Here is a 22,831-nt window from a genome sequence, read left to right as displayed (position 1 = left end):
CATCACATTCAACTTTTAAATGTTAGATCTCGACATGTAATGGTTATGACACTCTATTTAGGAACATCTCTGCAATGATAATTATTCTTCATTGTTCAGATACTACAATCGCTAATGTCTTTTGACCAGTTTTACTACTAGGTAGTGGTAATATCAACTTCCAGTTGCAATCTTGAGCAATGTCTGATAGAAAGCTCTTTTACATCATTAATTGAGCTAAAACTTGATCGTTCTCAGGTCCTTGTCAGAAACGTTCCACCAGACACTAATGAATCAGTCAGTGAATGTGTCGAGCACTTTTTCCTGGTTAATCATACAGATCATTACCTCACAAATCAGGTTTGTACTTGATGTATATGTTATATACGTCTTGGGAGTGAATTCATTGATAAAGAGATATATCCGTTAATTGTCTTTACGTAAGAACAACTTAGCTGTTAATAGAACTGTGTCGTATCATTGTTTTCTTTTTTCATATAAACGAACTTAAGATTCTTTTGAGTTGTAAGTGTCTGCCCTGTACATATTTAGCTTCTCCTTTGGGTAATCATTTACTGCATCTTATGATTACTTGATACCTGTCATCTTGAGGTTTTATCGCAAATAAACGCGTTGAAGAAGAGCAGGATTACTATTTGAAGGCATTAGTGTGGCCTTTTTGAAGAAAAAGATAGATAGTGCAGAAATGGAGGAAGAATGGAAGATGGAATGATTCCTTGTTACATATGAATGTACAAGAGAATAAAATGCAGTTCGCGCAGACTTTCCCCTCCGGTTTTCATGCACAACCCCAGATTAGTGTAGTGAGGATATTAGGTGGTCTAGGTTATGGTTTGTTAGAGGAAACGTTGAGTAAAGAACTAGAGAAAGACACAAGATTTAGCGTGGTTCAGATCCAAATGATCCTACATCCATCATAGAACAACTACCTTTATATTATTATAACAAAGAAAGGGGAGAGATCCTACACCTAAGAGAATTGCTTGCTCTCTCAACTCTACTCGTACAATGTATTTAACTATGAATTTTGAGATGGTTTCAACAAAACGAATGACCATCCTTTCATAGATGGCTAAACTTGGGCTCCAAGCACAAAATAAGAAAAGGAAAAAATAAATACAAAATTTATCCTCCACAAATTTTTGCTTGCTCTACAAGTTCATTTCCTAGCCAAGTAAATTGACACACGAAATTTTCTTCCACATAGGTTTAACCCCATAAAAGAAACCAAACTAACTCTTTCAATCTCCACCTTGGTTTGTGTTCTGAGCATGCATATGAACAACTCTGGCCAAAACTTCTAAGTTTACTGGGTAACTCCGTTGTAAGAAACAAGTAGAATCAAACCTTTGCTGAACATAGTAGCTCTATCTAGTAGCTGTTCTCTCATAGCTGCATCAACTGATGCATACTCCTGCCAAGTCCTTGCAGTGTGCAAACTTGGCAAGTGGGACTATCTTGGTCAACATGTTTGTAGCGTTATCATCTGGAATAAGCTTCACAACCTTGATAGTTCCCTCTTCAACGACATCTAGAATGAAATGGATTCTGACATCAATGTGTTTGGTGCGCTCATGAAATCTTTGATTTTTAATCAAATGAATAACACTTTGACTATCTCATCTTAGAGTTGATTCCAGCCAAACCAAACTCAATTCTGCCACCAAACTTTTCAACCAGATAGCTTCTTTCACTGCTTTGTTGCTGCATATGTTCTCCCTCAGTTGTAGATTGTCACGACCCAAACCAGGACCTGGCCGTGACGGGTATCTCAAGTCCAACGAGGATCAGATACAACCCCTTTTATCCTAGTTAAACGGAACGCAATACAAGTATAGCAGCGGAATTTCGAACATATCACAAGATAGATAAGTATGACTCAAAAGGAGTCTAAGAATTCAACAACCAATCCCAAGTCCACAGTAATCCACAAAGCTTCTAAACAGAACCAAATCAATCTAAGTCGGGACATACCCCCGACGATAGCCAAAACTAGACCAAAGAAAGTATATGACATAAAGAAACCAAATCATGAAATGACGCCTTTCGAAATATGGAAGCTCACCACATCAAGCTGACTCACTAACTTATCCAATCACCTATCACTGCTTAGGAAAAGTAGAAGTATTTTCGGTGCCTGCATCGCGTGGAAATACAACATCCGGAGACGGTTAGCGGGTTGAGAGCTAGCATGTAACTCAGGTAAAGGATAAAATAATATCATGATCAATAGTTCAAAATCATTCAGAATTCAATGCACATAATCGAATGCAAATACACACACACAAACACACACACATATATATATATCTCACATGTCGGGATAGGGAACAAGGCTTAACATGAACGTTTAAAACCTTAGCCTATATTGTGTAGATTAACCATCATAATAATAGTACTCACGGGCTATATGGACCCCAGCTCTCACCCCTGGTTGGGCCCCAGTGCGTGTAGCCGCACGAACCGAAGAATAATCATATATATATGCACGGGAGACTCGAACCTCCTAATTATATACTCCCTCTATTTAAAAAAGAATGACCTAGTTTGACTTGACACAGAGTTTAAGAAAATAAAGAAGACTTTTGAATCTTGTGGTCTTAAATTAAAGATATGTCAAATGTGTACCAAAATGCCCTTCAATCTTGTGGTCTTAAGCATGCCACGTGGAAAGTTAAAATTTAAAAAGTTGCTAAAAAAGAGGTCATTCTTTTTTAAACGGATAAAAAGGAAAGGTCATTCTTTTTTAAACGGAGGGAGTAATAAGGTGACTCAAGCACCCGATTATGTAATGTAATATTGGGGAGTAGAACCTCCCAATCATATAATAAGGTGGACTCGAACCACCCGGTCATAAGTAAGGGGATTTGAACCCCAAGCCATTTAGACCCTGCGCCGACAAATGCAACTTCCAATATTGGTCCCTTGGGACCCCCACTTTCACGGCCCAGCTACACAATCCTCTTTTAAGTCCAATTAAAATATTTAACACACATTCCCATTAATTGAACCAATTCATTCATTAAGGCATCCCGTTGGTATTGTCATACCGATAATACTTGCAAGTTCATTAACATGCCATAACCATTAACCATATTAACCATCTCACAGGGGAATTTATGGCCCCTTTAGGTTCAATTATTTAGTTATACGGGGAAAATACAATTCCCAAAGTTCAATGAATCCAATCCGTGGTTCTTTAGCCTTTTATGCATGCAATAGTATAAGCAAACAAGTCCAATCATTTGACAAAACCATATTTAATATTAATTTCACCATTTTGGGGTTGAGGGAACACAATTTCCAAAACCTTATGTTAAACCAAAATCATTAACTTGGGGAAAACCATGACCCTTTAGTTTACTCACCATACCCATGCACCCCACAAGTTCAAAAATCATAAATAAAGCATGAACAATCATATGTAAACCATGGAAAACATTGTTCAAAACCAAACATTCAAAACCCTCAACCCATGTTCCAAAACCAACATCAAAACCACATGAATAACTATTTAAAACACATGCTTTTACAAAATAATAGTTGGGGAAGAGTAACATGCCTTTTTGACGAAAGTAATTCAGATAAAAGCTTAAATCCATGACTTTAAAGCTTGAACCCTCGCTTGGAATTGATATGAACACTTGAATTTATTTCCCATACCCTTGATGATGAAATTGGTGAGGAATCATGGACAAGAAACTTGAATTAGAAGCCTTAGAAGTTGAATTTTTGGAGAAGAACCCTTAATTGGTGTTCTTAAGGATTTGGGAGAAGAGGAATTGTGTATTTGGTGTATTTCGGGTTATGGAATGATAAATTCACACTGCTATCAGTTATAGGATAGTTTAAGACGTAAATGACCAGTTTACCCTCAAAAAACTGAAGAGAAGCGAGTTTTAGCGTTTCTAAACATAGGTTCGTGCCACGGAAAAATCGCAGACCTTGTGCTCTGCGCCACGGTGAATCGCGGACCCTCTCTGGTTACTCACAAAAATGTTCATAACGTTTCGCTCGGGTATCAGATTAAGGTAAAATCGAATGCTTGGAAAGAAGACTCAATTATATTTAATTTGGTGGGTCTTAAGCCCCAAAATTCCATATATTCAAGAAGTTATACATGTTCAAAGTTGACTTTGGTAGGATCGAATACCAATATTTGGTCGATACAAAAGTTCTTAACTCAACTTCACTCTAAGTGTTTTTTATGAACATTCTTCACCTCGAAAGCACTTTACACACTAGATAAATTATCATGACACTTATATTCATATACAAATCATTGGATTCGAGTTTATACACGTACGAATAACGGTTCGAATACTAGCTCGAAAATGTAGGGTGTTACATTATCTCCCCTTTGGAATCATTCGTCCTCGAATGATGGATAGGAACTTATTGAAGTTTTAAAAGTATGAAATAAAGTATGTAACTTTACATTAGGAATTCCTCCTCAACCAAACACGTATAGGAACCAAAAGAAAATGGCTTCATAGCATCACCAAGTAAATTATGTAAGCATGAATCATGAGGCAACGAGACTAAGGTCGTACAAGCTAAGGGGTAAAAGACTCTAAGCCCCTCACCCCAAGTGAGAAAATCAAAACTCGATGAAATTTTACACCTCGGCATGGCACGCTACCTATGGTGGAGACTAATCTCCATGCCACACAGCTTATCGTGGAGAGTAGCCTCAGTGACACAGAGTTATCGCGGAGGCCCATTGCCTCGGAATCCAAAAATAGCTCCGAAACACTTCCAAAAATTCCAAAACTTCTCCAAGATACCCCTTTAACATCCTTAATGAACATGAGTTATATGAAACATGATCATAACAACGTAAGGCATGAAATTTTCCCATGAATCCTCGGCTTGATTAAGATTGATACAAGACATAAAATAAGATTTAGCGGGACATAAGAATAGAAACATTCTCCACCTCCAATGATACGTCTAATAGCCCTCAAATGTAGTAATACTCCTCATCTTTGAATTCAGCTACAAATACCATACTTCACTATTTCAATCTTACAATTTTCGTACAAAACACATCACTACAAGAGCTTGAATCTAACTATACATTGCTTCCATATTAAAGCTTAATCCGGAGTTAAAAGGTGCTAACGTAAGCTGCAGGGCTCTATACCTTACATCCATCCAAGAATAGTACTCCATATTATTACTATAATCAAACAACATCATGCCTTAATCAAGAGTACTAGCCACATAACACAATAGTTTGTGCATCTATCAATCATAATTCAAGCCTATCTTTACTACACCCACTTTACGAATCTCCTCACCAAAAATCCAACAACCTCTGTCACCTTCACAAAGATTTTCACCACATATTCCCCTCCTAATTATTTCACATAACAGAAGTTTTATCTCACTTTTCCCGCTTCATCTATAACCTTAGTTTGAGTAGCCACACCAAAAATTATTTTAACAGCAAAGATCATCCACTTTCTAATCTAAAACATTATTATCCTTCCATAACCACTATAATCCTAACACAAGGAGGGTAACTGAGGGACTAGAGTACGAGCTTTAGAAATAGAAGTGAAAGTATTCAATTATAACATATATTTGTTGCACTACTCAAGGTGGGATCCGAGATGTAAGATATGATCCAATAAGCATAAAGGGCTTCACACATCAAAATACATAGATCATAATTAGAGGGACAAAACATGGATATAGATTGTATAGAGAACTAGAAACTTAGGCATAGACTCCATTTGAATACGTAGGATGTTGGTAGAATGTCCTCTTAAACCGAAATTGGAGGAATTTGCTAGAGCAAGAATAGATTTATCATGACTTATCCCTGAAACTCACCACCATGAGAAAATTCAAGATTTAAATCATCTCCCCCTTATCTCAAAAGTATATCCCTCATTAAATCTATTTGCACAACACTCCGCACAATTGGGGGGTGGGGGGTGGGGGGTAATCACTATGCACAAGAACACAAACTCCCCTCGACAACTTCAATATGAAAACACTAAATTATTTCTAAAACACCTCCTTCAACTCCTTAGCATTACATCTCAAATATCATAACCTCATAACAAAATTTTAAACTATACCAAGAGTTCACATAGTCTATCTATTTCTCCCTCAATTCATCTCTACATAACACCATATAACAACTCCCTAGACTTCTCCATACTAAGAAATTTAAGAACATAAGCTAGGCATACATGACACTCATAACTCAAGACCGAGTACACTTTATTCTTATAACTTAGGGCTCTTATCCATCTAATGATTTAGCCACCATTTCTACTTCAACACTAGACCTCATGCATGTATCATAATTACACACTTCAATATTTCATAAGTCATCAACCTAAGCTCTTTCACACATTATATCAAACCTACTAATTCACTCCCACAAATCTTGCATCACAATTCTCGAGCTAACATTCTTATCACTACAATCAACATCTGAAGTTCAAACATAGTGTCTAACAACAATCATGTATCATCAATGAAATATCCCACATAATAAACTAGTCCATCAAATTGAGAAATCAACCTAAATTCCTTATTTAACTTAACTATGGCCTACAAGCACATTCTTCTTCACAACGTTACTACTGCACCTTAAAATTTACTACATATCTCCTCACCTACTAAACTAATTTACAACTACTAGATAAAAATCAAAGGACCCTTAGTGTGTTAAAACCATCTAATAAGGATAATCAATCTTAATCTTATAACCTAAACCATTATGGTCTATAGAACATTCACCTCTTCACATTATACATCCATTTACCCATGCATACATCCCAAACACCTTCAAAATTCTATAAACATTATTGAGTCCCCTCTTTCAATGATCTCCCCAAGTGAATGCTAAATTCGTGAATTATTAGCCGACCAGCTCTTCTATTCGCAACCTATGATTTATTTCACTACTACCATATCTAAGTCCTCATGAGCTCCTTTCTTATTTCAACTAAAGATGCAAATATTGTAACTAACCACTATCTTTTACCGACTACCATAAGAGTATATTACTTAACCAACACCATACGAGCATACTAACCCTCAACACTCACTTAAAGGTCATCCAATCATAACTATCTCTTTTTCACTAAAAAGTTACCCTCACTTTGGCTCCTGAATATAAGACTTCATATCACTAACCTCAGGATCACCTTACTATTCACATGTCATAACACCCTAATTTATACTAACTCTAGGATAGAAATACTATCCCAACATTCGGATACAAATCTTTCCGCTTAAGCGAGACATCTGCAATAAGGTTCTTGAAAGGGACAAATTACACATCTTATATCGGGCAGAAAAACACAATTCATGACGCTAGAGGTTGTTGGAACCCTTGGGGGTTGTACCACACAGTGAGGGACCAGGTCCCTCAAAGTCAATCACAAGCGATAGAACAGTAAAACAACTATGAGGTGCTAGAAAATTAAAAGCAGTGTAGGAAAGAAACAACACACAAGATTTAACATGGAAACCTCCTTGCTCAAGGGAGGAAAAATCATGGCCTGCCCTCACAAGCACCAAAGAAATCCACTATAATCAACCTCTTGATTACATACTTGATTTCAGCCTACCTCTTTTCCTTTCGTTTGTAATAACTTTACTACAAGCTCATTTTGGCAACTCTATCAAGGACTCTCTACATTGATTAACTCTAATCAGTATCAAGCTTAGGAAACTCTACCTAAGCACTCTCAAGCAACGACAAAACAAGGCATTGCTCTTATAGACTGAGTAATTCTGTTACAAATCAGGATATACTCAAGAACACTCACTACTTCAGTATATAGAGAAAGCTAAGAACATGAGATATGCTTGAGCATCATGGTAAATTGGGTTTTTTCCTTTTTCTCTTTTCAACACTCTTTTTTTGTATATGCAAAAAATCGATTGATGAAGAGATATCTCTTTCCTTTTTCCTTTTATAGCTGAGTGATGATTAGGGCTGAAATATCATTAGACTAGCTGTCCTAATCAGTACAAAATAACACCTGCAAGTTTGTTACACTAGAGGACAAAACTGTGCAGACAACGCGTGCCAGCTGTACTGTACCTTACACATCCAGAGACCTGGTCCCTTGCAGTTTAGCTGCTCATCATCAAAACTACATATAGCAATTCTTCCCCTTTTTGATGATGACAAACCAACCATACAACTTCGAGCATCAATGCACATTCATCACTTTTAATCAGATTACCACTTGAAGATGATTGTTCCACCTATCATTATGCTTTCTCAATCACCATCATGCAACACATGGACCTGGGCCTTTATTGTCAATCACAGCAAAAACTTTGAGCACATAAGCACATTTGCTTCTCTCTGTCACTGTGCCTTACCGTATTTTCTTCCCCCGTTAACATGTACCACAATCCTTACACCACAGTCCGTACACACATGAAGTCAGTATCCCCTTTTGGCATCATTGAAAAGGATTAACAGTAAACCAAGAGTAAAGATAAGTATAAGCTAATTAACTCATGGCCACTGGGGCAAAACTAACATGAAGAACAACTTAAGGTAAAGGAAACAAATGAAGTTCACAAGCAGAATTCATTCATTCATAAACAGAGATTAGTACCAGTACAGTCATACCAAAATAATACAAAAATATTTGTCTTCAAAAGCCAATACAAAGAGTAAGATATGAAACTGACACTTGATTAATTTACAGAACAGGGATAATAAGACTTAGGTAGAGGTAGGGATTTAACAATATCTCTATTCTTGCATACTCTGGAGCATGGGCATCTAGTAACTGCTTGGTGAGGAACTTTACTTCATCATTCAATGCTTGAACTTCACCAGTCAGTTATGCTACTCGTGCCTGGAGTTTTGCATTCTCAGCTGTAAACATCTTAGTGGTACCTGGTTCCTCAAAAGACAACTTTTGATTCTGCAACTTCAGATGCACTATCTCAGCATCTTTGGTAGCCAACATAATCCTTAACTCCTTCATTTCTTTGCCCATCCTTTCATGAACAGCTAGTAACTCAAATACTTGAGACACAAATCCATCTTTTCCCTTTATACATTCATTCTCCACAAAAGTTATCAGGCTGATCATCTGCTTGGCTGTTCCAGGTATTCCTCTAGTTCCATTCACACCATAATGTTCAAAATCCATGTCAGTAGATATCAATATGGCATTCCATGTTTGACTTCTTTTTCATAAAACACTTTATGCATATGATCTATCATTAGAGCAGGAAGACTAATCAATTCGAACTTACTCAAGCATTCAATTAAAAACAAGTCAAAGAGGTAATTGTTCTTTTTTCAAACCTTGGCAACAGGACCTTATTGATGAACTCAAATACTAGCTGATACACACTCTTCAAAAACTTTTTTTTCACTGCAGCTGTTGATGTCCTTCTTACTTTTGATGCCTCAATCATGAATTCAGTAGTAGGTTATTGATTCACCATATTTCTCACCCCAGGTACATCCAAGATTCTTCCTAGTGTTTTTTCATTCATCTTAAGAACCTTTCCCTGCACCTATGCAGTCAAACTCAAACCATACTCTGAGAATTCCATAAAGTAGTAGATTTTTCTCACCTCACCTTCAAAGACAATGGGAGTTGGTTCTTCTAGTAGGTGCAACTAACCCTGATGCCTCACATACTCTCCCAGTTCTACCATCCCTATTTTTTTATAGATTTTTGGATCAAACACTCTCCAAGACAGAACCTTTCTGTGTTCTCAGGTTCCAATCCTCCTCTCTCTAGACGTGTCATTCCTTTCTTCATTCTTTTTCTTTCTTTTGAGCTCACTACTTGGCTCTCCTTTTTCATCAGTTTTTCTCTTTATGGGACCGGGTCCCTCAAAATCTTTTCTTTTCTTGACAGCTATATGTTTTTGCCTCTTTCCAGTCGAACTACCAGTCTTTCTAGTAGAACCACCAGTCACTGACTTAGAGGACCTGGTCCTTTTAGCAACCTCATCTTCCTTTCTTATTTCCTCAGTAGCAGCAAAAACTTCTAAATCGATGTCCTCCCCCTTTTCAATCTCCACAACTTTCACAATTTCTTTCTCCTCTAATGCAATAGATTTATTGAGCCTTTTTCTTCTTATGGTTGAAGCTTTGTTGGCCTTCATGGCATCTTCCAATATTTTCTTTTTAGAACCTTTTGTAGAATAGGTTCTAGTCACCTTTACCTCAAAGTTTATCACTTTCTCCTTACCTATACTTCCTCTCAGTTTCTTTACCGACCATCTTAGAGGCACTTCATCCTCATCCTCCTCATTTAGTGGTAACAACATATATTTTCCCTTATTTGCTTTATCTTTATCACCCACTTCCTGTTGTTCTCCAATTACTGAGCTTTCCTTGGTGTCGTATACAAGTAGGAGTAAATTCTCAACTACCTAGTTTTCATTAGAGAAAAGATCAACCCTTTTCACAGGAATTTCTTCACCAAATAATTGAGAAAAAATAAGGCTTGAATCATAGGGTGTAGGAGAGTCAGGTGCTTATTGTGTTTTAGAGGGTTCATCTTTTTCAAATTTTTTAGATGACTCAGGAATTTGGAAATTTTTAGTTAGTTTTGAATTTTCTGGAGAAAAGGGAGTTTCAGGTTGAGAAGTTTCTTGTTCTATTGGTGATCCAAATCCTTGGTTTGGATTATCTATCATGATTGGCTGAGCGTAAGCTTTTGAGGTTAAGGAGGGTTCAATGAAAACTGACTCGATTGTAGGTTCTGGACATTCTAAAGAAGATTTAGTTAGAAGAATGGACCCAGTTTGTTGTTGGGGACTACATATGATGTTTTCCATGGTTTCAATTTCTAAAGAATCAATATGTTCAACTTGGGGATGTCCAGTTTGACTCTCTGAAGTTTTGTTTGCTTCATGGTCTTTTGCTGGGTTTGAGGAAGTAGTAATGTTGTCCATTTGATTTTGAGAGACAGAGATGAGCTGACTTATTTTAGGTTTAGAGATGATTTGTAGATTAGGGAAGATAATTTAGACTAGTTGAAGAATAATGACAAGAAGGTCCGAGTTAGCAATTTTAAGAGGTGACCAATGTCATTAAAAGATGTTCCCTTTGAATTGACATATCTAAATCTAAAAAGTGTGACTCATTATTTTGCACAAGAATTGACACCTTAGAGGAGAGAACATACATGGCTTTTAAGACAACATTTTATGATTACTTAAGCATCTTGTATAGGTACTAGATTAAGTGATGGGACCAGGTCCCTCTCGTTTTGATTGAATTTTGTACTCGTGTTAGCTTCAACTGTTCTCCTCCTAAGTTGTTCCCATGAGTGTACACTTGCAAAGGTATGGAGATATGTTAGATTAACAAGCACCTACTTATCATGGATACCTGTCTCCTGAACATAGCCAAATTTTGGAAGACACACTGATTCACATATTAGTCAGGTTGGCTTGATCAATCCATGCTCTAGACTCTTGCTGAGGCCTTCTCTTTCTGTGATGAGTATTCTAAGGACCAGGTCCCTTGAAATTAACAGTTTCAAAGTATGACACTTTCACATTGGAGTGCCTTAAGAGAGAAAGAACTCAGTCAGATTTTCTACTATTTAGCACTTGAACACTTACTTTTATTGAACATTCCTGGCTGCACTCCCCTTTGTCCAACCTGGAATTATAATCACTTGTTAGATTTGGGAACCCACTTGATTTTGAGTTCCTAGTAAGAAGACAATGGTGTGATCAAAACCTTCTTGGCCCATGTAGGTAGAGAATTCTTCTTCATCTCATTTGGCTGTGTATACTCCTGTTGAACATATCTGAATTTTTTTCATTTCAGCTCTTATCCAGCTTTGACCATTTCCCTTCATGTGCCCATCTCTTCCACAATGATTACACATAGGTTTGGAAGCCTTGTTTCTAGCATCATTGACAGTCTTCCCTTTGGACCCAGTAGGCTGAGTTTTCTCTTGATAATCCAGGCCTTTGCCATTATTAACACCTTGACTATTCAATTTAGAAAGAGTCTGTGAATAAACAATCCCTTTAAGAGATTTGTTTAACTCTTCTTTCAAACGGATCAGGTCCCTTTCTAATCTTTTATTCTTGTGAAACACAAACCTAAGGTGCTTTTGAGAATCCCTTAGCTTCTCTTCAAGTTCAATTTAAAGCTTCGAGGCTTCTTTCTTCTCTTTACTCTCAGAAGCATTCACTTTCTTCAGTTGACTCACCATGTTCAGATTGCCAGATTTTAACTTAGCAAACAGTTTTTTTGTTTTAGAGATTTGAAGAGTTAAGGCAGTTAATTCAATCTCTTGATTCTCTACTTTTTCTTCTAGAGCATTTTTCTCAGTGGTAAGTTCATAAACAGAGTCTATCAACACAGTAGCAAGTTTTTTTATCTTCCTATCAGTTTAATTATCTAGACTTCCCTTAATATCAAAAAGTGTTACCTCCTTTTCATTTTCATCTTTTGTGTTTTCCATGAGAGAGCAATGGGAACCAAAGATGTTTTTCTTCTCACCATATTTCATCATGGAACCCTCTCCATACTCTCTGCCTTTCTCACATTTATTTGAGGAGTCTTCCGATGCAGCCAACACCTTATTTATTATACAACTAGTTGCATCCTTTCTTCTTGATTTTTTAGGATTTTAATCATTCTTTTGCATTTGGTAGTTTCTCATGAATGCTTCAGAGCTACCACCTTTGTGACAACCTTTAATTTTACCATTTCTTTTGCTAAGCTGACCACCCCTTTTTATAGCTCTTAACAATCCTTGTTGCCAGAAGTGTAACATCAGTGTCTTCTTCACCTTAGTCAGACTCTAAAGCCTTCAAAGTCAGGAATCTCGTCCTTTTTGCTTCCTTTATTTCCACCCCTTGTTCAGTTGTAGCAGCCATGATGACCAAAACACTCTAGGTATGAACCTTTTAGAGTGAACCTGCTCTGATATCAATTGTTAGAAACCGTGGGGGTTTCACCATAACTCAAAGTCAATCACAAGCGATAAAAGCAGTAAAGCAATTATGAGGTGCTAGAAAATTAAAGGAAATGCAGGAAAGTAACAACACACAAGATTTAACGTGGAAACCTCCTTGCTCAATGGAGAAAAAACCACGGCTTTCCCTCACAAGCACCAAAGAAATCCACTATAATCAACCTCTTGATTACAGACTCAATTTATGCCTACCGCTAGGATCCTTTCGCTTGTAAGAACTCTACTACAAGCTCATCTTGGCAACTCTACCAATGATTCTCTACATTGATTAACTCTAATCAGTATCAAACTTAGGCAACTCTACCTAAGCACTCTCGAGCAACGACAAAACAAGACATTACTCTTATAGACTGAGTACTTCTGTTACAAATCAGGATACTCTCAAGAACACTCACTACTATAGAGCAAGCTAAGAATATGAGCTATGCTTGAGCATCGTTGTAATTTGGGTTTTTGCCTTTTTCTCTCTTCAACATTTTTTCTTTGTATTTGCAAAAAACCAATTGATGAAAAGGCTTCTCTTTCCTTTATAGATCAGTGATGATTAGGGCTGAAATATCATTGGACCAACTATCCTAATCAGTACAAAATAGCACCTGCAAGTTTGTTACACAAGAGGACAAAACTGTGCAGACACCGCGTGCCAGCTATACTGTACCTTGCACATCCAGGGACTTGGTCTCTTGCAATTTATCTGCTCATCATCAAAACTACATATAGCAGAGGTACACACTTGAATCAATACACCTTGATGCACTAATGGACTCCTTTCAAGTCCTTGAGCCATTTTGCAACTTTTGATAACTCATTCGAAGAGGATCACACCGTTAGGAAGATAAGCCTTTACACTTGTATCGCCTCGACAACGAGACATAGCCTACGAATTAGATCAAGGAAGAGAGTTGGACAACTTTCATATGGAAAACACAATTTCACGATCTAGAGTATGAAAGAATGAGAAACATTTCCTAAATGCCACGTAGCCTCTCCCTTATAAGTGTGGCACGCTACACACCCATAAAAAAGACTCTACTTGACACGGCTTTGTGGACACCCAATTGACCATGAACCTAGGCTCTGATACCACCTTTGTCACGACCCAATTCAGGGCCTGGCCGTGACGGATATCTCAAGTCCAACGAGGACCAGAGACCACTCCTTTTTTGCCTAGTCAAATGGAACACAATACAAGTATAGCAGCGGAATTTCGAACAAATCACAAGATAGATAAGTATGACTCAAAAGGAGAGTAAGAATTCAATAACCAATCCCAAGTCCATAGTAATCCACAAAGCCTCTAAACAAAACCAAATCAATCTAAGTCGGGACATGCCTCCGACGAAAGCCAAAACTAGATCAAAGAAATGCATATTACATAAAGAAACCAAATCATGAATTGAGGACTTCCAAAATATGGAAGCTCACCACTTCAAGATGACTCACGAACTTATCCAATGATCATCTGTCACTGTGCAGAAAAAGTAGAAGTATTTTTAGTGCCTGCATCGCGTGGGGATACAACATCCGAAGACGGTTAGCGGGTTGAGCGCTAGCATGTAACTCAGGTAAAGGATAAAATAATGTCATGATCAACAACTAAAAATAATTCCTAATCCAATGCACATAATCGAATGCATATATATATATATATCACATACTGGGATAGGGAACAAGGCTTAACATGAATGTTTAAAATCTTAACCTGGATTGTGTAGATTAACCATCATAATAATAGTACCCACGGGCTATATGGCCCCATCTTTCACCCCCTAGTTGGTCCCCAATTCGTGTAGCTGCACGAACCGGAGAATAATCATATATATATGCACGAGGGACTCGAACCTCCCAATTATATAATAAGGTGACTTAAGCACCCGATTATGTAATGTAATATGGGGAACTCAAAACTCCCAACCATATAATAAGGTGGACTCGAACCACCCGGTCATAAGCAAGGGGACTCGAACCCCCAACTATTTAGACCCCCGGCAAATGCAATTTTCCAGTATTGGTCCCTCGGAACCGCCACTTTCATGGCCCAACTACACAACCCTCTTTTAAGCCCAATTAAAACATTTAGCACACATTCCCATTAATTTAACCAATTCATTCATTAAGGCATCCCATTGGTATCGTTATACCAATAACACTTGCAAGTTCATTAACATGCCGTAACCATTAACCATCTTACGGGAGAATTTATGGCCCCCTTAGGTTCAATTATTTAGTCATACGGGTAAAATACAATTCCCAAAGTTCAATAAAACCGATCCGTGGTTCATTAGCCTTTTAGGCCATGCAACAGTATAAGTGAACAAGTCCAATCATGTGACAAAACCATATTCAATGTTAATTTCACCATTTTGGGGTTGAGGGAACACAATTTCCAAAATCATATGTTAAACCAAAATCATTAACTTTGGGAACACCATGACCCCTTAGTTTACTCACCATACCCTTGCACCCCACAAGTTCAAAAACCATAAATAAAACATGAACAATCATATGTAAACCATGGAAAACATTGTTCAAAACCAAACATTCAAAACCCTCAACTCATGTTCCAAAATCAACATCAAAACCACATGAATAACTATTTAAAACACATGGTTTTACAAAATTATAGTTGGGGAAGAGTAACATTCTTTTTTGACCGAAGTAATTCAGATAAAAGGTTGAATCCATGACTTCAAAGTTTGAACCTTGGTTGGAATTGATATAAACACTTGAATTTATTTTTCAGACCCTTGATGATGAAATTGTTGAGGAATCATGAAGAAACTTGAATTAGAAGCCTTGGAAGTTGATTTTTTGCAGAAGAACCCTTAATCGGTGTTCTTGAGGATTTGGGAGAAGAGGAATTGTGTATTTGGTGTGTTTTGGGGTTATGGGATGATAAATTTACGTTGCTATCAGTTATAGGATAGTTTCGGATGTAAATGACCAGTTTACCGGAGAAAAACTAAAGAGAAATGCGGGTTATAGCATTTCTGAACATAGGTCTGTGCCACAGCGAAATTGCGGAGCACAAGATTCGTGCCACGATAAAATCGCGGACCCTCACTTTGTTGTGTTCGAAATTGAGAGAGCGTCATGCGGAAGCTTAAATTTTTGCAAGCCATAGAGATGATAAATTAGCTGACAAAGAAAAATTATAACAAAAACATATTATTTGATAGAATTTGGTCAAGCGACCTACATATTGAAAATAATATTGAAAAACTTAAAAACCTATTGGGAGAAATCTCTCCCAAAACAAAGACTCTTTAAAGACTACATTGTGGATGCTATTTTTTGTGTTGTGGTATGAGAATGTGGTCTTCTATTTATAGAGTTCAAAAACTTTTCCTCCAAGAAAGAGGTTTGCCAAATATGGAAAAGTTTTATATTTTCCTTTTAAGGAAAAGTAAAAGTATTTATGGTTACTTTTATTTTTCTTACAAGAAAAAGTAAAACTTAAACTTGATAAGAAAATTAAGGCAAAAACCCTAACACATTGGTTCCTCACGAAAATGCTTATAACTTTTCACTCGGATATCGGATTAAGACAAAATCGGATGCATTGGAAAGAGGACTCAATTATATTTAATTTGGTGGGTCTTAAGCCCCAAAATTCCATATATTACAGAAGTTATACACATTCAAAGTTCACCTTAGTAGGATCGAATACCAAAATTTGGTTGATACAAAAGTTTTTAACTCAACTTCACTCTAAGTGTTTTCTATGAACATTCTTCACCTTGAAAGCACTTTACATACTAGGCCAATGATCATGACACTTATATTCATATACAAATCATTGGATTCGAGTTTATATACATAAGAATAGTGGTTTGAATTCTAGCCCAAAAACATGGGGTGTTACATAGACAAAGCGATAATCGACTGCAAAGTCGATATCTAACTAAAGGCACTACCAACGAGAGTAAAGATGTATCCAATTGTGAACCTCCTTATATCAAAATCCCTTGCATAGTCAAAATCTACATAACCGAGAACTGAAATACCTTCACCTTTTGAAAAGTTAGGCCAACATCAAAAGCTCCTTTGAGATATCTCAATATCCATTTGACAGCTTCCCAATTCCTCTTTCCTGAGTTGCTCATGTACTTGCTTACCATACTTATAAATTGAGCAATGTCTTGACGTGTGCATACCATAGCATACCTAATTCTACCAATTATGCTAGCATTAGGAACCTTTGACATATGCTCCACCTCATCCTTAGACTGAGGCATTTGTAACTCTAAAAGTTTAAAATGAGAAGCTAACAATATACTTACAGGCTTTGCTCATATGCACATTGAATCTCTTAAGAACCTTTTCGATGTATCTCTTCTAAGAAAGATGTACAACACCGTACAACACCGTCTTCTCTTGAAACCTCAATTCCAAGGATTTTCTTTGCAGCTCCCAAACCCTTCATGTCAAATTTATTGCTCAACAGTTTCTTTGTGATGATGTTAGCAACAATAACTATATCATCAACATACAATAGTAAATAACTCATAGAGTTACCAGACATCTTCTTGTGATACACACAACTATTAAATGAACTCCTTGAGAATCCAGGAATAGTCAAGAATGCATCAAACCTCTTGTACCGCTGTCTAGGGGACTGCTTCAAACCATACTAAGACTTCTTCAATTGGCATACATAATCTTCTTTTCCCCAGCTTGGAAACCTTGAGGATGATGCATATAGATTTTCTTCTAGATCACCATGCAAGAAAATAGTTTTGACAATAAGTTGTTGAAGCTCCAAGTCAAATTGTTCAACCAATGCTAGTATCATGGGAGTTGAGCTATGTTTTATGATTGAAGAGGGTTGGGTTCAAAATCGAGAGGGCTATAGTTGCAAATCAAGGCAGCGATAAATTAAATTATAAAAAAAACAACACTAAAAAGCATATTATTGATATGGTTTGGTTAAGCGACCTATATATTGAAAAAAATATAAAAAAGCATAAAGACTATTGGGAGAAATTTCCTCCTAAATAAGACTCTTTAAGGACTATGTTGTGGATGCTATTGTGTCATGGTATGAGAAGAAGGATTCTCAATTTATAGCAGTACAAATGTTTCCTCCAAGAAAGAGGTTAGACAAATATGAAAAAGAGTTATATTTTTCTTTCAAGAAAAATACAATTAATTATGGTATTACTTTGATTTTCCTTCTAAGAAAAGTAAAAAACAAATTTGGTAAGAAAATTTGGGCACAGACCCAAACAAATCTCCCCCTTTAGGCAGGATTTTCTTGACAAAACTTCATTTATCTTCCTCATGTCACATGCATGATTTTGGTTTTTCAGATAATCTTCATATATTGTCGTTGCTGCTTGGCATGCTTAAAAATAGAGCCCTTTTAAGTTACAAATACATACACTTTCAGGTTAAAAATATTGGAGTCCTTTGCAAGGTTAAAATGAGCTTTATTTTTAAATATGTAACAACAGGATTGTTAAAAATATTATTGACAATTATCTCCACATGTAGTTTTTTTTACAAATAAATAACCTTCATTATCATCAAGTTGGTTGTAACTTTGATCTTTAACTTGTCCTTAATTTGAACCATCAGACTATTGAACCATAGGTTCTAATACCACTTATTTGGTTTGAAATTAAGAGGGCGTCATTCGGAAGGTTATAGTTACAAATCAAGGCGGCGATAAATCACATTACAAAAAAATAATATTAAAAGCATATTATTGATATGGTTTGGTAAACAACCTACATATTGAAAAATAATTTGAAAAACACACAAAAACTATTGGGAGAAATCTCCCCTAAACAAAACTCTTTAAGGACTATTATGAATGCTATTGTGTTATGATATGAGAAAAGGGGTCCTCAATTTATGAAGTTACAAAACATTTCATCCAAGAAAAAGGTTAGCCAAATATGAAAGAGAATTATATTTTCCTATCAGAAAAAATAAACGTAATTATGATATTACATTGACTTTCCTTCCATAAAAGTAAAACTCAAATTTGGGAAGAAAATCTGAGCAAATATCCTAACAGAGAGAAGATCTCATTGTAGTCAGCTCTCTTCTTCTGACTGAAATCCTTTGCAACCAATCTCACCTTGAACCTAGCATCTTTTACTTCTGGAATTCTCTCTTTCTTTTCGTAGACCCATTTGCATCCAACTGTCCTCTTCTCTTTTGGCCTTTCAACTAAGACTAATGTTTGATTCTTGTGAAGAGACTCTATCTCTTTCGTCATGGATAATCGCCATTGTGTAGTATCCTTGTAAGAAGTTGCTTCAACAATCATATTTGTTTGCTCTATAAGGCGTTCCGATTTTTGTATCTGCCTTTTGCCCATTCTCTTCATAATTGTGTATGGTTCATTGATAATAAATTCTTAAAGATCTGCATCTTTTAACTCATCAACTTGAGTCTCTTGACCCTTCTCCTTGGTAAGATTCACCGGAAACTCCACCTGCTCACAGTTCTCATTTCTGAATAACTCTACAGAAACTTTACGAGGATCAAGTATAGAGTATTCATCAAAGTAACATCTTTACTAACTACAAATTTGAGTAAAGACAAACACCAAAGCTTGTAGCTTTTTACTCAATCCACATACTCTACGAATATGACCTTATTAGCCCATGGTTCAATCTTTTCTTCATTAAAATGATATAAGCTATACAACCAAATGCTCATAAGTATGAATAGCTAGAGGGTTCACCTGACCATGCCTCAACATAGTCTTAAAGTCGATCGCTGATGCTGGAGATTGATTGACAATATGAGAATCAGTAAACAGCTTCAGCCCAAAATATTTTGGACATTTTGGCTAGTAGGAGCATACAATGAGCCTTTTCAAGAAGAGTTTTGTTCATCCTCTCGGCAATCCATTCTGCTGTAGTGTGTGCCTTATCGTTATATCTTAAGATCCCATGAACCTAGCAGAAGTCATTTAACTCTTCATTGCAAAATTCCAAGTTGTTTCCTATGCGAATATACTTGATTTTCCACTCCATTTACTTCTCAACCAATATCTTCCACTCCTTAAATGTTTCAGAAACATCACTTTTTGACTTCAAGAAACGCAACCAAACCTTACATGAAAAATCATCAATGAATGTGAGAAGATAACTCTTTACACCTTTTGATGGAAGTTTAGAGGGACCCCATAAATATGAATGGATGTAGTCTATCACCCCTCCTATCTTGTGCTTGCCAGTGCTGAAGTTGACCTTCTTCTGTGTTACAAGCATAAAAAGCACAAGGTTTACAAGGTTTTGTAGAAGGTTCAAGTCTCGGATTTTGCAAGTCAGTGAAGACCTTTTGGAACCTTTTTGAAGCCTTGTCCAAGTGAAGAGAGGAAGAGGGTTCTTTCACTCAAGAGGCGCCTCTCATTAAGGGCATTAAGGACTTTTTACACTCCAAATTAACACTTAAGAGTCGCCTCAACTTAAACTCTCATTAAGGGCAATTTAGTCATTGTTATGTAATAGTATAAATAGACCTTTTAGCTTTTATTTTCATTAGACTTTGATGAATTATTGAGAGATACTCTATTGTAGATTTTTTTCTTCCTCCTTAAGTGGTGAACCCGAAACTAGGCAATAACATTAGTGTGGATTTCACTTTTGTTGACTCTTTGGCAAGAAAGGTTGGTGCTTGGGGAAGGCGACTCCCTTTGTGTCTACCTAAGAGTGAGGTGTTGTCTTTATTGGTGGTGTGTGTCTAGGTGTTTGATACACACCTTGGTGCTATCTATTGTTGAAGATCTATGTCTCATTACTATCCTTTACTTTTAATGCAATTTTCATCTTGTTTCTAGTTGAATCCGAATGTGTGCTTGTTAGTTCTTCTTCATCTCATCTTCTTCTCTTTAGTTTGTGTTGTTATTTTCGGATTCTAGTAGTTTTGTCCAAGTTTTAGGTTTGTTCTTGTATCATTGTGCTTTCCTAGGACTCGGTGCTCCCAAAATTCAAGTGTACTGATCTTCTCACCATTCAAAAGGTTATGGTTGCTCATCATATCCAGTTATTGTGCGCTTATATAACCCAGTCACACGTGACAGAATCTTGCCTTATCATTATTAGATAACTGCACATGAGATGCATTAACAGATCCATCATGGCAGCAAAACCGCACTAAATCAATGTCAACTATTTTATAAGTTGCATTATTGCCTATTACTATAGTTCCGTTACCTTTCTCGTAGTTGCAGAACCAATATCTTCGAAATGTCATATGCAAGAGTACAACCAGAATCTATCACCCATTTGTTGCGATAGACTCCACTATTGGATGATGTTGTAAGTACATATTCATTATCAGAATCATGTACCTGTTCAACAATGGATTCACTAGCCTTTTCTTTGGACTCTGATGCTGGGCAATCTCATTCAAAATGCCCCTTCTTGTGATACCCTAACACTATTGCATTTTTCTTGTTCATACGAGACTTTGATTTGTGCTTTAATTTGCTCCTTCTATTACCTAGTACGGCCTCTCACAAAAAGCCTACTAGCTTTAGCGTTTTTGTCTCCTTCAAAATGCCCCGAACATCATAAGAGTTAAGTTCTTGTCGCACTTGCTCAAGAGTGATAGGCTCCTTGCTATACATCAATGAATTCTCAATATTACAATATTTTGAAGTGAATGAAAAAAGCAAAACACATTATAGCATCTCTTTATTCTTTTTAGTTCCGACAGTCTGTCAATTATAGCATCTCTTTATTCTTTTTAGTTCCGACAGTCTGTCAATGACAAGTTTATTGAATACATCTAGATGGTCTTGCAACAAAGTACTCGGGTCCATTTTAAATGTGAGAAGACATTGTTATAACAACATCCTGGTTGTCACCGATCGGTCTTGGTAAAGCCCTTGCTGCTTGTCCCATAACTGTTTGGCCATCTCGTCGGTACCTATAATCACTTCATAGAGCACGTTAGGTGCAAGGGACAATTGGATGACACTCAATGCACTGCCTTCAATCTTCTCCTTATCGGAATCCGATGTACGATCCGAGTACTTTTTGTCAATAGCATGGGTTGAACCTTCCCTCCACAGTAACACCATCATTTGGATCTTCCGGATGTTGAAGTTGTTGCACCCACTAAATCTATCAATTTCAAACTTCATGAATCTCACCGTTACTTGTTCTTCCTCTTTTAACGTGGAAATACAGAAAACCAAAGTAATTCTTTTCTGATGTGGAAGTTAAGACCGTGATGCAACCACAAAGCATACTCAGATAGAATCTTAGCTCTGATATCAATTGCTAGCGAAAACGTGAAATAAAAAAAAGAGAAAGACACAAGATTTAACGTGGTTCAGATTCGAATGATCCTACATCCACCAAAGAACTGTTGCATTTATATTATTAACAAAGAAAGGGGAGAGATCCCGAATACACCTGCGAAAATTGCTCTCTTAACTCTCTACTCTTACAATGTATTTAACTTTGAATTTTGGAATGGTTTCAAACAATGAAGAATAACCATCCTTTTATAGATGGTCAACTTAGGCTCCAAGCACAAAATAAGGAAAAGAAAAACAACTACAAAATTTGTCCTCCAAAAATTTTTGCTTGCTCTCCAAGTTCGTTTCCTAGCCAAGTAAATTGACACATGAAATTTTCTTCCACATGGGTTTGACCCCATAAAATAAATCAAGCTAACTCTTTCATGGTTGAAATCCATTCCAACAAGAGACAGAGATAAAAATGTCCAATGTTCATTTCTTTTGGATCAAACACCGACGTGGCTGGAGGGTAAGAACTTATCGGTCCATGCATGGAGCACATAAGTAGTTCTGTGTTGGAAGATGTTGCGCTGTGATTTCTACTACAAAAAATGTGTGTCATTGGAGCTGATTATGGGGTGGGAACAAT

General features: G+C 36.7%; 1 protein-coding gene across 2 annotated transcripts in view; it reads left to right on the top strand.

Annotated features, from left to right (window-relative positions):
* Window positions 1-22,831, top strand: part of LOC107857655 (calcium permeable stress-gated cation channel 1) — a 46,916-nt gene that overhangs the window by 7,435 nt on the left and 16,650 nt on the right. For both annotated transcript variants that reach the window (XM_047404969.1, XM_016702508.2), the window contains exon 5: window positions 238-339. In XM_047404969.1, the coding sequence (XP_047260925.1) occupies window positions 238-339 (102 nt within the window). The remainder of the gene's footprint in view (window positions 1-237; window positions 340-22,831) is intronic.

The sequence above is a fragment of the Capsicum annuum genome, chromosome 2 (assembly GCF_002878395.1).
Source record: "Capsicum annuum cultivar UCD-10X-F1 chromosome 2, UCD10Xv1.1, whole genome shotgun sequence".
Taxonomy (NCBI): Eukaryota; Viridiplantae; Streptophyta; class Magnoliopsida; order Solanales; family Solanaceae; genus Capsicum; species Capsicum annuum.
This window is presented reverse-complemented; position numbering and strand designations above follow the sequence as displayed.